General features: G+C 30.2%; 4 protein-coding genes across 8 annotated transcripts; 3 read left to right on the plus strand and 1 right to left on the minus strand.

Moving 5' to 3' along the window:
- The first annotated feature begins 487 nt into the window (after positions 1 to 487).
- On the plus strand, positions 488 to 5,355 carry LOC128873559 (vang-like protein 2). Its single transcript, XM_054117197.1, has 4 exons — positions 488 to 1,154; positions 1,237 to 1,828; positions 1,903 to 2,061; positions 2,137 to 5,355. The coding sequence occupies exons 1-4, from the start codon at positions 1,024 to 1,026 to the stop codon at positions 2,971 to 2,973; spliced, it is 1,719 nt and encodes a 572-aa protein (XP_053973172.1). The 5' UTR covers positions 488 to 1,023; the 3' UTR covers positions 2,974 to 5,355.
- A 226-nt stretch (positions 5,356 to 5,581) lies between these two features.
- LOC128873561 (8-oxo-dGDP phosphatase NUDT18) lies at positions 5,582 to 8,464 on the plus strand. 2 transcript variants are annotated; one of them, XM_054117201.1, is made up of 4 exons: positions 5,582 to 5,922; positions 6,202 to 6,742; positions 7,185 to 7,290; positions 7,392 to 8,464. In XM_054117201.1, exons 1-4 carry the CDS (start codon positions 5,817 to 5,819, stop codon positions 7,629 to 7,631), a joined length of 993 nt encoding a protein of 330 aa, XP_053973176.1. In that variant the 5' UTR covers positions 5,582 to 5,816; the 3' UTR covers positions 7,632 to 8,464. The 2 variants fall into 2 exon arrangements, with proteins under 2 accessions (XP_053973176.1, XP_053973177.1); XM_054117202.1 differs by having other exon boundaries at positions 5,809 to 5,922; positions 6,112 to 6,742.
- A 130-nt stretch (positions 8,465 to 8,594) lies between these two features.
- LOC128873560 (zinc finger protein 239-like) lies at positions 8,595 to 10,702 on the minus strand. Of its 3 annotated transcripts, none has more exons than XM_054117199.1 (3): positions 10,613 to 10,702; positions 10,027 to 10,251; positions 8,595 to 9,861 (listed from the first exon to the last, which is right to left on the minus strand). In XM_054117199.1, exons 2-3 carry the CDS (start codon positions 10,249 to 10,251, stop codon positions 8,962 to 8,964), a joined length of 1,125 nt encoding a protein of 374 aa, XP_053973174.1. In that variant the 5' UTR covers positions 10,613 to 10,702; the 3' UTR covers positions 8,595 to 8,961. The 3 variants fall into 3 exon arrangements, with proteins under 3 accessions (XP_053973174.1, XP_053973175.1, XP_053973173.1); XM_054117200.1 differs by having other exon boundaries at positions 10,027 to 10,243; positions 10,449 to 10,688; XM_054117198.1 differs by having other exon boundaries at positions 10,449 to 10,688.
- A 794-nt stretch (positions 10,703 to 11,496) lies between these two features.
- On the plus strand, positions 11,497 to 13,810 carry LOC128873250 (transmembrane protein 39A). Of its 2 annotated transcripts, none has more exons than XM_054116680.1 (7): positions 11,497 to 12,168; positions 12,246 to 12,385; positions 12,452 to 12,550; positions 12,667 to 12,776; positions 12,844 to 13,096; positions 13,235 to 13,442; positions 13,549 to 13,810. In XM_054116680.1, exons 1-7 carry the CDS (start codon positions 11,851 to 11,853, stop codon positions 13,801 to 13,803), a joined length of 1,383 nt encoding a protein of 460 aa, XP_053972655.1. In that variant the 5' UTR covers positions 11,497 to 11,850; the 3' UTR covers positions 13,804 to 13,810. The 2 variants fall into 2 exon arrangements, with proteins under 2 accessions (XP_053972655.1, XP_053972657.1); XM_054116682.1 differs by having other exon boundaries at positions 12,670 to 12,776.
- Positions 13,811 to 14,542: the final 732 nt, after the last annotated feature.

Below are 14,542 nucleotides of genomic sequence, written 5' to 3' on the forward strand. Positions count from 1 at the left end.
GCTCTTGTACGCGAACAAGTGACTCGACGTGCATCGAAGGACATTGATGCTGCCACCTAGCGCGTAGCCTTCGCTACCGCGCCCGCTCGAACGGTCTACGCGCGCTCTGATTGGTCGGGGTTTTCGCTTAATATCTCCTTAACGAAGCCCCATCCGACATTTTTGCAAACGAAATTGTTGTTCAGAATCGTCTCAGCTACCCCCCATTTCCGGCTCCTCCCCGACTTTTGGGACACCCTGTATAATTATGGTCGAAGATTGTAACTATAGAGATAGACATCTATAATGGGAACTATTTTCACTATAAACTTGGGAGTTTCCTCACCAATGGCGCCACTGGTACTAAATCCCGTTCAGAGCAGCTTAGTCACTAAGCCTTAATGAGCGCTGACCTTTCTGGATGGACCAAGTAACTACCATTACAGAAAGCATTGTATTGGCGCTAAAGTACGCGATCTGTTTTCACTGTTTGAGAATGATAATCTATTAAACATAGAAAATTTCTATACGCTAATTTACAATTAAACACAGATGTACAACGACTAAGTTCGTATCTTTTATACGACACGTATGAGCATTTTTTGAAAAATTTGAGCATTTACGCATTACGCAAACATCCCTAGGAATTCATATGTTCTTTCCCTAACAATTATTTCGGAATGTGGTAACAGGCAAAGGGGGTGGGAATAATAAACGTTAGGCGTGTCGGCGTCTGTTTTTTAATACATTAATAGAAGATCGCATTGAAAAACGCATCTTTGTCATAATATTTATTTTACGGATGGTACGAGGTCGATTACACGAGAAACTCACTGCCAATTTTAAGATGTCGGAAGTGCAAAAAATATTATGCACGGAGAATGCCCTTAAGATTCTCTATCCATAGCGTACTGTTTTATTATTCGACAGTTTCGATTTTACTATTGTGATATAGTACTGCGTATATGTGGCTGGCGTTTGGTTACGAGTGGAAGAGGGTATGTTCTTATGGGGTAGCAGGAAGGCGGTAGCCTTTGCCGGGGAATGGAGACGGAGAGCGTAAAGTCGGGGGCTAGTGAGCATAGCCATAGCCATCATAGCAGGACATCCCAAAAACACCATCGAACTCACAGTTCCAAATCCCATCATAGACAGCACTCGCATCGAAGTACCCGGTATTTTAAACTATTACAACCTGCTTTATTTAAAGTATTAAACATTTAGTTGTTCTCTTAACAGGAATATCTTTTTTTAAAGGACCAGTCGTAGTCAAAGGAAAGAGAGACATAATTTAGATTCTAGCGAAATGGCTCCCTTTCAAACAACTGTTAATGTAAGAGGCGATAGTGTTGACAATTTGGGTCAAGAAGTTATCGAAGTACAGATTCTGCCACAAGATGAAAATTGGGGTGAGAACACCACAGCTATTACTGGAAATACTTCCGATAGATCAGAATCAACTGAAGATGTGAGCCATTGGCCAAATGAAAACGATGGATCGTTTAGTTCCTGTAATCGGTTCGTGGGTCCTGTTATAGCAATGATAATCGGACTTAGCGCCTTTCTTAGTCCTATAGCTATGGTCATACTGCCTAAATTAGGGTTTTTTCCTGACTCTATAACAGTCTTGACAATGCAACAGAAACTACAGTTGTTATCGTGTAATGCAGAGTGTAAAGGCCAATTACTAGGTTTAGCCTTTAAGCTGGTGCTACTAGGTGTCGGGAGTTGGGCTGTATTTTTACGCTCACGAAATGCTACTATGCCTCGTATATTTTTATTCAGAACTGGAGTGTTACTTCTTACTACGCTGTGCATTTGTACTTATTGGCTATTCTATGTTGTTCAGGTACATGATTTTATTAAATACTCTGAAATCTTTCTTTAATCATGGTATTCATAGAATATTGTCATAAATTTCAGGTCACAGAGAGTGCTAAGACTGCTGCTAATGGTGAAATAACAGAGTACAAAAATTTAGTAAATTATGCTGGAACTCTTGCAGATACTCTATTATTCATACATTATATTGCTATATTGCTCATTGAAATACGTCATCAGCAGCCTGTGTTTTATCTTAAAGTATGTATATGTTACTTTTGTATTTTATTTTATATATATTCTTATTTGTATTATAATAACATGGTAATATTTAAGGTTGTAAGATCACCAGATGGCGAATCGCGATCTTACGCAATTGGGCAATTATCGATACAGCGGGCAGCTGTATGGGTTTTAGAAAGGTATTACACAGAATTTCCTATCTATAACCCATATTTAGAAAGACTGCCTGTGTCAAAGTCTGGTAGAAAACAATCGAGCTTCAAATTTTATGAAGTCGATGGAGGAGTAACAAGTGGTGTTCAATCGCGAGGAGGTAGCGGTGACAGAGCAGTCATAACTACTCAAACCCGTCGCAGGGACTCTAGCCACAATGAACGGTTTTACGAAGAACATGATTATGAACGTAGAGTAAGAAAGCGTAGAGCAAGATTAATCACTGCCGCCGAGGAAGCATTTGCACATATTAAACGTTTACATTCAGAGGTGGATTCAACTCCAAATCCTGGTCCCATGGATCCTATGGAAGCTGCGCAAGCAGTATTTCCATCAATGGCAAGAGCCTTACAAAAATATTTGAGAGTGACGCGACAACAACCGCGTCATTCTGTTGAATCTATTTTAAATCGGCTTGCACGGTGTTTGGCACAAGACGCGGCACCGCGTGCATTTTTGGAACCTTTTTTTGTAACCAGTCCTGTTCTTTCGAATGAGAAGGAAAGACAGAAACGCTCGCATCATTGGGCCTTAGTCTGCGAGGGAGAGTTACCTTCACGATCTCTTGCTAATGGCTGCGAATTTCAATTAAGACAAGGTGAAGTAGCTCTTTTATGTACAGCATATCACTTACCACACTTTCATCTCACGGAACAGCTTGCACATCCGAAATCCAATAAATTCCTATTAAGATTAAATTCTGAGACATCGGTCTAATAATGCTTTAAAATTTCTAAAATGTTTTGAGATAATCTGCAGTTAGAAATTTGTATTTTTTAATGGATATAAAAATTCATTATAAACGAGTAGATTTTTACTGTATATATTTAAAAGAACTCCACAGTAATAAATTTGTAAGTATTGTGAATTGAATATAATTATAGCAAGCAAATACAAATGCAGCATAGTTTTTTAGAGTATATTTTCAGATGAATAGAAATTTTGCAAACGGCAAAATAGTTTTCTATGCGCTACCATAAAAAATGTTCACATTAATGAAATTATTTATAGCCTTTCTTCACTACGAATAATTGAAGGATAAAGAAACAATGTAAGTTTTGCATTTGTAATTTTAGATAAAACATTCAATTCTTCATATCATGAACTCATATATATTTATTTATTTCATTATTTTGCATATCATTTATAAAGAATAAAAATAAGCTTATTGTATTTCATATAAATTTTGCATAAAATAATCAAAACGTGTTAGCTAGTTTCTGGTAAACCTATAATTGGGAGCATTTTATTATTTTCGAATTTTATGTGGAATATTTTTGTTTCGATTAAAAACATACGAAATCACAAATATTATTGGAATAATTGAACAAATACATGAAATTACAGTTGGAACAATAGTATAGTGAAACTATAAACAGTAACAGTAAATATACATCACAAGATATTCTTTTTATTTATTTAATTGTGAAAGAAAAACGTCAAAGCGAAATATTCTAAATAGGAAGAAATATACATTCCTGCAGTATATTTATATAATGTTCTGTTTATGAATATAATTATGCATTAATATTTACTGCAGATAAGACACGATATCTGTATTATTATATACAGTCCAATGATTCAAAGTTTCTTCCATGACATCTCATTAAGGTTCTTTTTTAAATATAATATTATGTAATTAATGTTTTGTATAATTTATAAATTTGGTTACTTTTATATTATTTTTAGAAATTAATAACTTTACAATTGTTAAGTAAGTATCTCAAGTACTTAAGGAATGCCTGTTAGCTTTAAAATATATTAATAGCTCTCAGTTGTGATAAACAAATAAGATTTTGAATACTTGTTTACACAAGTTTACAATTCTCTTATAATTCTCAACTACATGAATAACAAAACATGAAATTTACTGTAATAGACTATGTTGATCATGGCATAATTTCCTTTTTCTTAAACAATATCCAAAAATATCTTAATATTGTGTACAATTGTTGCAACAAATATTGAAGGAATCTTTTAATTTTGGCTAAATTTGTTTTAGTTCATTATTTTAATACTTCAATATTTTCCTGTTGTGTCTAGATATTAATTTGCTCATATCCATCATTAGAAACCGCACAATAGTCAATGTATGTATGTACTTTTTAAAAGTATTTGAATGTTTTACATTGTTCACACATAATTTTATATATTCAATGATATTGACTGTGCTGATTGTGATTGTGGTTATAATCATGATCAACTTGACTACTGATATTATGTTAATTTTACTGTATGTCTTTTGTATTAAATTGTTATTATTTTACAACATGTCATTTTACAAGGCTGATAGTATGTTACTGTATTTGTGACTGGGTTTGCTTTTGAGATAAATGTACAGTGAACATTAAAAATATTGTCTGATATATATATATATATATTATCACAAATGTACAATGAGGCAATTAGTGGAACAGTAAACTTGTTATGCTAAAAAATTTTAGTGCGCTAATGCTCATCTTCCGCATTCCTGTTCATTACTTCAATTTGGATAAAAAAAAAATGAAGTAATTTAATATGACAAGTGCAAATTCATACATGCCTAAGAAGTATTTAACATATCACAATTTAGTAATATAAAATGTATATTGCTTGCCTCTGCTCATAAATTATATTATTTAAGATTGTATTGAGTTAAGCATACTTAAATATGTCAGATGATATAAACAGTGTGTCGAAAGAATTTTACATTCTTACGAACATGGAATGTTACTGTTGTGAGTAGCTTTATTTACAAACTTTTTAATTATCTGTGAGCATAATGAATGTATTAATTGGTAAACAAAACATACATTTAATGTATAAATATTAATTTTCTGGTATAATTCTTTTGGATATGGTGTATTGTATTCTTTATATTCTATGTAGAATATAATATGTTAACGGCTTAATTTTATAAGTTATTACCGTACTTTGTAAAGAATCATACGCACAAAATAGAATTCTAATTATATAAAATGAAACGTAAAGAATAAAGAAATAAAATTGTTATTTATACATCTCAAATTGCTTTACAAAAAAGTATTCGAGTGTAAGGTGTGTGTTTATAATAATATATGAAATATAAGAAACAAATGAACATTTCTGTCTACATTTTATTTATAATCTCCCTTTTTAAAAGTAGTATTTCTTTTTAAACTAAAGATATAGTTCATTTTTTAAATATTCTATTAGTGAAAGTATAACTCTGCGGACTAATGGGTTCTAATTGTGATACGTGTAATATTACATTATTTAAAAAACAATTTCTTCGCATTAACCTTGCGCAGGCGTGGCACTGAATTTTTCCTGATTTTTCCCTTGGTGGCGCTCGTTATCTGTTAATGTGAATTGCTCCTCGGTGTTAACAACTATACCAACTATACTGAACTATAATTCATGGATGTAATCCTAATTACATCAAGTGTGACTGACTGTGACATTGTGTGATCATTGTCACTTTCACTTTGTTTATAACCTTATCTACTGTTAAATTATTAGGAATGATACACTATATGTAACATTAAATTCATATATTTGTTGTGTGTAAAAGTCAAAATAAGTAGTGTATTCGCAACGATATGTCGTTAACTAATGAAAAACAAATAGAATTACTCTTAGCTGGAAATCCTCTAGAAATTGATGACACGTACGAAGTAAGCCACGCCGTAGCGAATGATATATTAGGTAAAAATATATTTTTTACATACATTCGTATAATTAATTCAGGAAAATGATTCTTTTGTATGTATTTTACAATCTTATAACTTTAACAAAAATTTTTATTCTATAATATTAACAAAATTGCAAGTAAATTCAAAAAATATGTTAGAAATCAAACTGCATATAATTTATTTAATTCTAAATTATTCACAGATTTGTTGAATTATAATTTGATCAGTGTCTTTTTTTAATGTAACATGATCACTGTTAGTTTATAAAAAAAATATATGTATACACATATAGGCACAAAAGGAGTCCAATCGTTACTCAATAGTTATGTACCAATTTGTAAAAAAACTGTAACATACATTGTTGCTGCTGTTGTCATAAATGATGAGGGGAAAGTATTAATGATGCAAGAAGCAAAGGCTTCTTGTAATGGAGAATGGTATTTACCAGCTGGTAGAGTTGAACCTAATGAAAGTTTATTGGATGCTGTTAAGCGTGAAGTTTTGGAGGAAACAGGTCTTGTATTGACACCAGAGACATTGTTAGTAGTTGAATGCGCGAGTGGTTCATGGTTTCGATTTGTTTTCACTGGCAAAATAACTGGTGGTAAATTAAAAACATTAGAAGAGGCAAATGAAGAATCACTGCAAGCATGCTGGGTGCATAATGTGAATGATCTTACGCTTAGATCAAATGATATTATTTCCTTGATAGAAAGAGGTAAATCTTATGTTATGAGCAAGGATGTTTTGCGTCATCCATATTTAATTCCTGTTAATAAATCATTGAGCAAATTATTGTTGCGGCTTACAATTACTTCAAAGAAAAGAGCAACGTAAGTTGAATATATTTGAAGGAACCTTTATGAAATTTTATTTTATGTTCAAATTTCAAATTTATTTTCTGTTGCTTATGCTTGATTTTTCTTTAGTATTTTCACTTTCGATATAAGATCATTAGTGGTAGTTTTCATAACAGAACAACGACAATGTGATTATGGATGAAGGCTTAGGTTGGAGCATATTAGGTACACATGCACACACATGGACTTGTATATATACCTTTGTAACAAAAATTGTATTTACTTATATATTATCCTTTCCTTAGAAACTTATAGTACTAATCATTACAAATCTTTTTTAAGCAATAATATACTATGCTATATTAATATAACTTCTAACGTATTTTTTAAAATATGTGCCTCTAAGCATTCTATCTTTAAATGTGATTACTAAAATTTTTAATAAAAAATGGTGACAATTTATTTTTATTGACAGGAATCAATTACACGTTGTGATATCAGATACAACACCATCTCATTTACCAATTTGTGAAATTAATCCAAATCGCAGTATTCTCTCTACTCTACATAATTTTATGGAGGTGAGTTATTTATTATAACATTAAGAATAAAAGCTTTCATCTATTTTTTTTCTTAAAAAATGATGTTATGGTATAATTTCCTATGAAATTAATTGTTTTAGGAATTATTTGGTAGTGGAGTTCCACAACATAGACCACATGGCATACTTTCTATAGAATTTAGCGGTGGTGATGGAGGAGATGGACTTTGTTTAACATTACTAATATCATTCAAACTGCCTGTAGAAGATGTACCTACAATTGGAAAATATGTTTGGCATGAATTACCTGAAAATATAGCTGAAAGTATAACTTATCGTTTACCGCGAAACATGACTGTGCCTTTAAATGTTATACGGTAATTTGACATTTATATTAATTGCGCATTACATACATTTCAAATCTTACAAAGAAAGTACTCTATTTGCACAATTGAAAATTTATTAAAAATTGATTGCTAAATTCAGCTATATATAAGAGAGATTTTTCTTTTGTAATGACTGCATCATATTAAAGTTTAGGTATGGCAATGATTTAAAATAGAATAATTATTATACATAAATATATATAATAATTTATATAAATATGTAACGAATGTGTTTATAAATTATTATATATATTACTATAAATCCATACTCAAGTTGATTTCCATAAATCAGATTATATTTAACTAATTTTAATACTTAACAATCACTAATTAAACTAAACAAATATTTATGATCATGAATTTACATTTATCCTAGTCTAAACCAATGATTTTTTAACAAATGTTATTATACATTATACATCTTTTATAAAGTATATAATATAAAGGAATTAATATTAGATTTATTTAAACAACGTACATTCCCATATTGTTAAAGGTGAAGCTTGCAAGTATTTCGAATTGTTACCAAAAATTTGTAAAAGTTTAAAAAATATAATGAAACAATTTTGTACACTGTTTCTAGAAAAATTTGAATAATAATATGACATATTGAATAGAAATTTATTTTTATCTAGTATAATGCATTATAAGCATTGTAATTATTTACATTCGAAATATATAATATATATGTAATATAAAATCTATAAGTTTTAAAATTATTAAAATTTTTTGGAAGTATTCAAATACTTACATCAAGCAATTTTATTGTAGTAAATAGAATATTTATTAAATAGATGTAAAGAGAGGGCAAAGAATATTAATTGTAACTTAATATATACAATGTAATTGTTACATGTTTTATGATGAATAAATATTTTACTAAATCAGTGTTTCATTGTGATGTATCTTGCATAAAGTCAGAAAGTAAAGGATAGTAGGAAATAATTAAAGGAAAAGATATTAGTAAAACACTTTAATAAAATGAGCATTACAAATCGTAAGTGGAGCAAGAAATTTAAATAAAAAATTATTTCTACTTTACAATTATTTCGCCTTGTGGTATAACAACAAATTTACAATTGCTTAATTTATATGAAATTGCACATACTTCAGACTTTCACATAGATGTTATGTGCAAAGTTTATATTCTTGTCCAATGTAAAACATATATAATTTCAAAAATATGTGTTTACACATTTATAACTCTTTAAGTGACTGTAAGATATTCAAGCTTCTATAATGACATTTTTTTTACAGTAATTATATTCATAAAGTAAATTTCATAAGCAAAATCAGTATTGAGATATTTAATTATGTAAACATATTTAAGTTGATGTCAATACCCTAATTGCACTCGTTAAACCTTCATCATTACTTTCATTTTTTATAGGAACAATATTGTTAGCATTAGGTATCACATATACATCAGTAGTTGAACTTAATGGTAAATTATTAAATAAGTTTAATGGTGGTGTATTGTTATTATTCACTGCTGCACAGACGTTACTTTCACATCGATTAACACCTACATTACTATTTACAGTATGTTTCTTCATGTGAGTTGTTAAATTTCCACTATGATAAAAATCCTTCCCACAAACTTTACATTGAAATGGCTTAATCCCGGAATGTATCCTTTCATGTATCGATAAATTTCCACTATGTCTGAATTCCTTACCACATATATTACATTTATAAGGTTTTACACCTGAGTGAGTTCTTAAGTGTGTCGACAAATTGCCACTGTGACTAAACATTTTTCCACATATTTGGCAACCATAAGGTCGTTCACCAGAATGTGTTCTCATATGAATAGCTAAATTCCCACTATGAGTAAAACACTTTTCGCATTGATTACATTTATAAGGCCGTTCTCCATTATGAGTCCTCATATGTATAAATAAATTACTTTTATGCCCAAACTCTTTGAAGCATATTTCGCATTGACATTTAAATTTTTTTCCTACACTTGATTCGGAAGAACTCTTGGGTGGTCTTCCAGGACGGTTAGGTTTTATTGAAGACACTGATGATGAAGTTGTCAGCATTTGATTTACAAGTTTTGATTGCTGTGTGTCTTGAGGAAGTTGCAACTGTTCAATTTTTTGGGGAGCACTTATGTGATATTGTTGGCTCATTTGATTCTGGTCTGTGCTGCCTTCTTGATTAACTTGGAATAACATACCATTTTGTACACCTTTCATGTATGCTAAAGAACCACTTTCCTAAAATGTTTGTACATATAATTAGCTTTTTAGCGAACATTGTGCTTTGATAATCTTATTGATAAGATATCAGAAGCTATAAATGAAATATTTATAATTTTTAAATAAAATTGCATATATGTATAAATTATATTTGTTTGCATTATGTATAAATCATAAACCCACTTCCATTTGGAATAAACACTGTTGATTGTGAACTTCATTCTTTGGCTGTATCTCATTTGACAATTGTGTATGACTCCAAAATTGTGGTAACTGATTGTATTTATAATCAACATCTTCATTAATGAATATTGGATACTTGGAAGTATCCAAAGTATTAATCCTATTACCACAGTTAACATCTTCTACTCCCATACATTCATGTTTTATCTGTATAGGACTAAACATCTACAAATATACATTAAGGAAACAATAGCAATTACTCGATCATTTTTATATAATTCTATATTAATTAATACTTAAGTTATAATTCCTTAATTTACGAAAATAATAATTGCTTAAGTTACGTTTCAAAGAGAAGAAATAATCTTTATTGTTGATGAAATGAAATGTTTAATATACAAAGTTTATGCAAAAAGACCTACATTTTTATTATGATATTTCTAGAGCTATCAATTATTTCATAATTTAATCAAATGTTGAAATAAACATGACTGACACACACTATCACTTCACTGCGATTATTCATTGTGCATATGTGTGTTACGAATGATTATTTACAAACATTTCTTAAAATATTATCGGATACATTAGGTAACAAGAGGGTTGCTTCAGTGTATATCAGGACATTCAATCTCTTTGTTCCGTAAACGACATGAATTTTTTATATAGCCAACAATGCCATCTATGAAAATTGACAATGAGTTGATTCTCAAATTAAATTTTGATTATTATTGGGGATAACGCACTTAAAGAATGATATATGACGGTACAAATATATTTCTATAACTTAGGATATAATCTCTAATCTAAAAATTGCTAATTTTTCATTGTTAACATTTTGATAAAATATTTTGGACAAAACTAAAAATTACCAACATTTCCATATTTTTTATTCTGTTTAGTAAGTTAAGTATAAAGTGTACAATCATAGTATTTTTTTCAAATATTTTGTATTGTGCTCTACATTTTGCTTTCTAACACCTATTAGATAAAGTATTAGTTTGGTTAGGCTCAGTCATTATCTGTAATAGTTACAGAGTTGCAATTCTTTATTATATATATATTTTTCTTCTTCATATCCTCCTAAGCAGTTAATTCATGATTTTGTTATATTGTTATGGAAAAATAAGTAATAGACATAATATTTAATGTTTTTCATTAACAACACGCGACGACAACAGGCTGCATATTTTCAGGGGCATTTTAAATGAGCATCAAATGACTGTAGCACTAACCTCATGCATCTAAAAATATAGAAATTGAAATATATTATTGTTTGAAATCGTTATAAATTGTTGCAGCAAACAAAATGGATAAAGTTAATAATATATTTAATATTAATCGATAAGTTTTGGAAAACAACCAATTGTCATTGGTAGCCCTCTGTTGGTATAGTTGGAGAAGTATTATTGCATTAAGTACTATTTACACGAGTACTGAATTTCGAACGTTCTTAGAGATCTATCTACATATTTAATCGATCCATGGAGCAACAAACATTGTTGACAATAAATTTAGTGTCTTCGTTGTGCAACAAAAAATTAATGGTTATAACGATTATGATATAATTATATTTTGATTAGAGTTCTTTATGTATTCCATAAATGGTTGAAAGTGGTGTTAAATACAAAAAGTTAAAGTATACTTGCTTACCAAAAACAAAAACTATTTTCCTCTATTGGAATGTTTAAATATCAAGAGTTTAATGATTTCCATCGAACCTTTTCATTATTTGTTTGAAGAAATAATTTAGAGAATTAAAAATATGCACGTATAAAAGTTAATTTTTTGGAGAAGAGTAATTGAAATGTAAGGTTATACACTATGCCTGGTGGACGACGTAATGCTGCTACTCGGAATGGTCAGACTAAATCTCAGACCAGTTTTTCTGGAACTACAAATGTTGTTACAAGAAGCAATAGTGGAGACAGAGTAGTTGTAGATGATAAAAAGACAGACGAATTTTGTGGACTAAAAACATTGATACCAAAGCATGTACCTATACCAGTTGTACCTATAGATGGCCACCTAACTTTTGAAGCTTTGTCTTTGATTGTATCAATTATTGCAGCTTCTCTACAAATGCTTAATTTATATAGAACTGTGTGGTGGTTACCTCATTCTTATAACAACTATAGTATGGTATGTTGCTCCAATTAATTCATCTTCAGGTAGCAAATATATGAATATATTTCTTATTATATTCTTTTCACTTTCAGAATTTTTACCTAGTAGATCCTTATCTACTCATATTCATTGTAACTATGGTTGCACGTCAATTTATTTATTCTTTACTGCGTCGGTGTATTGATATTTCATCTCCAGTGCGTTGGTTGTCTGCTGCTCAAAAAATTATGAGGTACTGTTTCATGTATATCATTTAAACCATATATGTGTAATCTAAAATATATTTATTATTTTTCAGGATAACTCTCTTAATTGTTGTGATGAGTGTACTTTGTTGGTGTCTTTACCACATGGCTGAAAGGCATAATTCTATGAAGATTTTCTATTTATGCTATCCGTTTGTACCTTTTTGTTAAACTGTTTATTATTATTAGATATATACAGAGTATATATTATTCATGGTAACATGTACAAGTGATCATATAAATGTTAATTCTATGTAATTTGTTTCAGAAGTTTATCTTTGTATTTCGTAATGTTTGGTGTAAGTGTAGTACCCTTCTTTGATATATCACCAGCACCTTTATATAATAAAGATGAGAAAAAAACAAAGTTTCTTTTGGGTATGTAATACTGTTTGTGATGGCAACTTATCACATACTTATGTTGAATTATTTACTTTTTGTTTAGATAAGCCTCTACATAATTGCTCGTTAAATGCATCAGCTATTAGAGCAGAAGTTTCTACCTTGAGATCCGATTTCAATCGTCGTCTGAAACGAGCTTTATTTGCATCTTCTAGTAGTGCTTACGTATGTGGTATTACACCGATTATATTCGTACCGCAACATTTACATTTTAATGTTTCATGGGTTGTGCAACATGTCATTATGTTCTGGCTTGGAAGAATAAGTGCTCACTTTTCTCAAGCTTATCCAGTTAGGTACATACATATGTATTAGTTCACGTATATTTCTTATTATATTTATCCGATTAACATTATTATTTCGTTAATTTGAAATGTGAATGTTGTATTCAAAAATTCATTTCCAGAAATCTGATGAATACCCTACTTATTTAGGTACTGTGATGTCTTGCATAGAGCAGCGTTACATCTAGGCCGTTGGGTTAAGATTGAAAATCGTAATAATCACACCTACGCGCAAGCATGGAACGATTCAGTTTTATGGCCCCACGGCTCGATAGTGAGGCACAATAAGGAAATTTACCGTTCGGAAGGTTTATGTACAGTGGCGGAACCAGGAAATTCAAATCACTACAGATTTTATGTACGTTCTAAGAATATAGCCGTAATTCAAAATTATTATCGATATGTATATGATTTTACTGTGAAAAATGATTGTATACATGTATTCTTTTCGATATTTCGTACAGGCTTTATTCAGTAATCCCACGATGCTGCTTTGTTCGTTGCTGGGCTTGCAGCTGCTTCTTGTGGGTGTCCAGCTGTTCATTTTACTACGTACAACCGATTGGTACCAAGTACTATCGATAACGTTACTTCTCCTGATCAATTATTATACTTTATTTAAAATAATTCGGGATTATCTTATTTGTTCGAAAGTGTATCACGCTGAGCAAATAATACAAGAGAAATCTCAAATATGTTCAAATTCTGCTATTCAATAAATAAATGAAAAAAAAAATATGTGTATTATTATTTAATTTATATGTTAAACATATTTAGTATGTGTATTATTATAGAACTTTGTATGCTCGATAATTCTTCCGTGCATTGTTTAGAGATATTCGGTTTAGCAGCGTGAGCGAAGAAAACGATTGCACGGCCGTTTTTTTTGTCACTTGCATCGTTAAAATTGGTACTAGCCGGCTCGGTGAAGTGGTTCTGGAGATTAGCCCGAACAAACATACAGACGCCTATCCGGGAATTTATTTTATACTATGTAGAGATTTCGTTTGTCTACGCATCAAAGATGGTATGCAGATACTCTAAATAAAAATGATGGATGACAATGGTACTCTAAGTTTGTTTTAAAAATGATGTTACTGTTGGCAATCGGTTATCTGTAGTTTGTCTCTCGTGCTGATTTCTCATAAATCAACGAGAGAGGAAAATATTTGGAAAAATTTAAATACTTGAGATAGCAAATTTTGGAAATCGAGTTATCCGCGAGCTGAAAAATATTTTTTATTTATTTTTCAATTAGTTAAGGTCGAATTTAAAGTTATAGAAAAACAGATCTTTACGAACTGAAGACGACAATTGAACAACACTATGAATAGTAATCTTACCCATTTTAATAGCATTATGATAGAATTTAACAAAATAAAAAATCGTTAATACATCGATTAATAAAGAATGTGTGAATTTCTAAGTAGTTTACAATTATGTTTTCAAAGTATAGTA

Source organism: Hylaeus volcanicus, chromosome 3, assembly GCF_026283585.1.
Source record: "Hylaeus volcanicus isolate JK05 chromosome 3, UHH_iyHylVolc1.0_haploid, whole genome shotgun sequence".
Classification (NCBI taxonomy): Eukaryota; Metazoa; Arthropoda; class Insecta; order Hymenoptera; family Colletidae; genus Hylaeus; species Hylaeus volcanicus.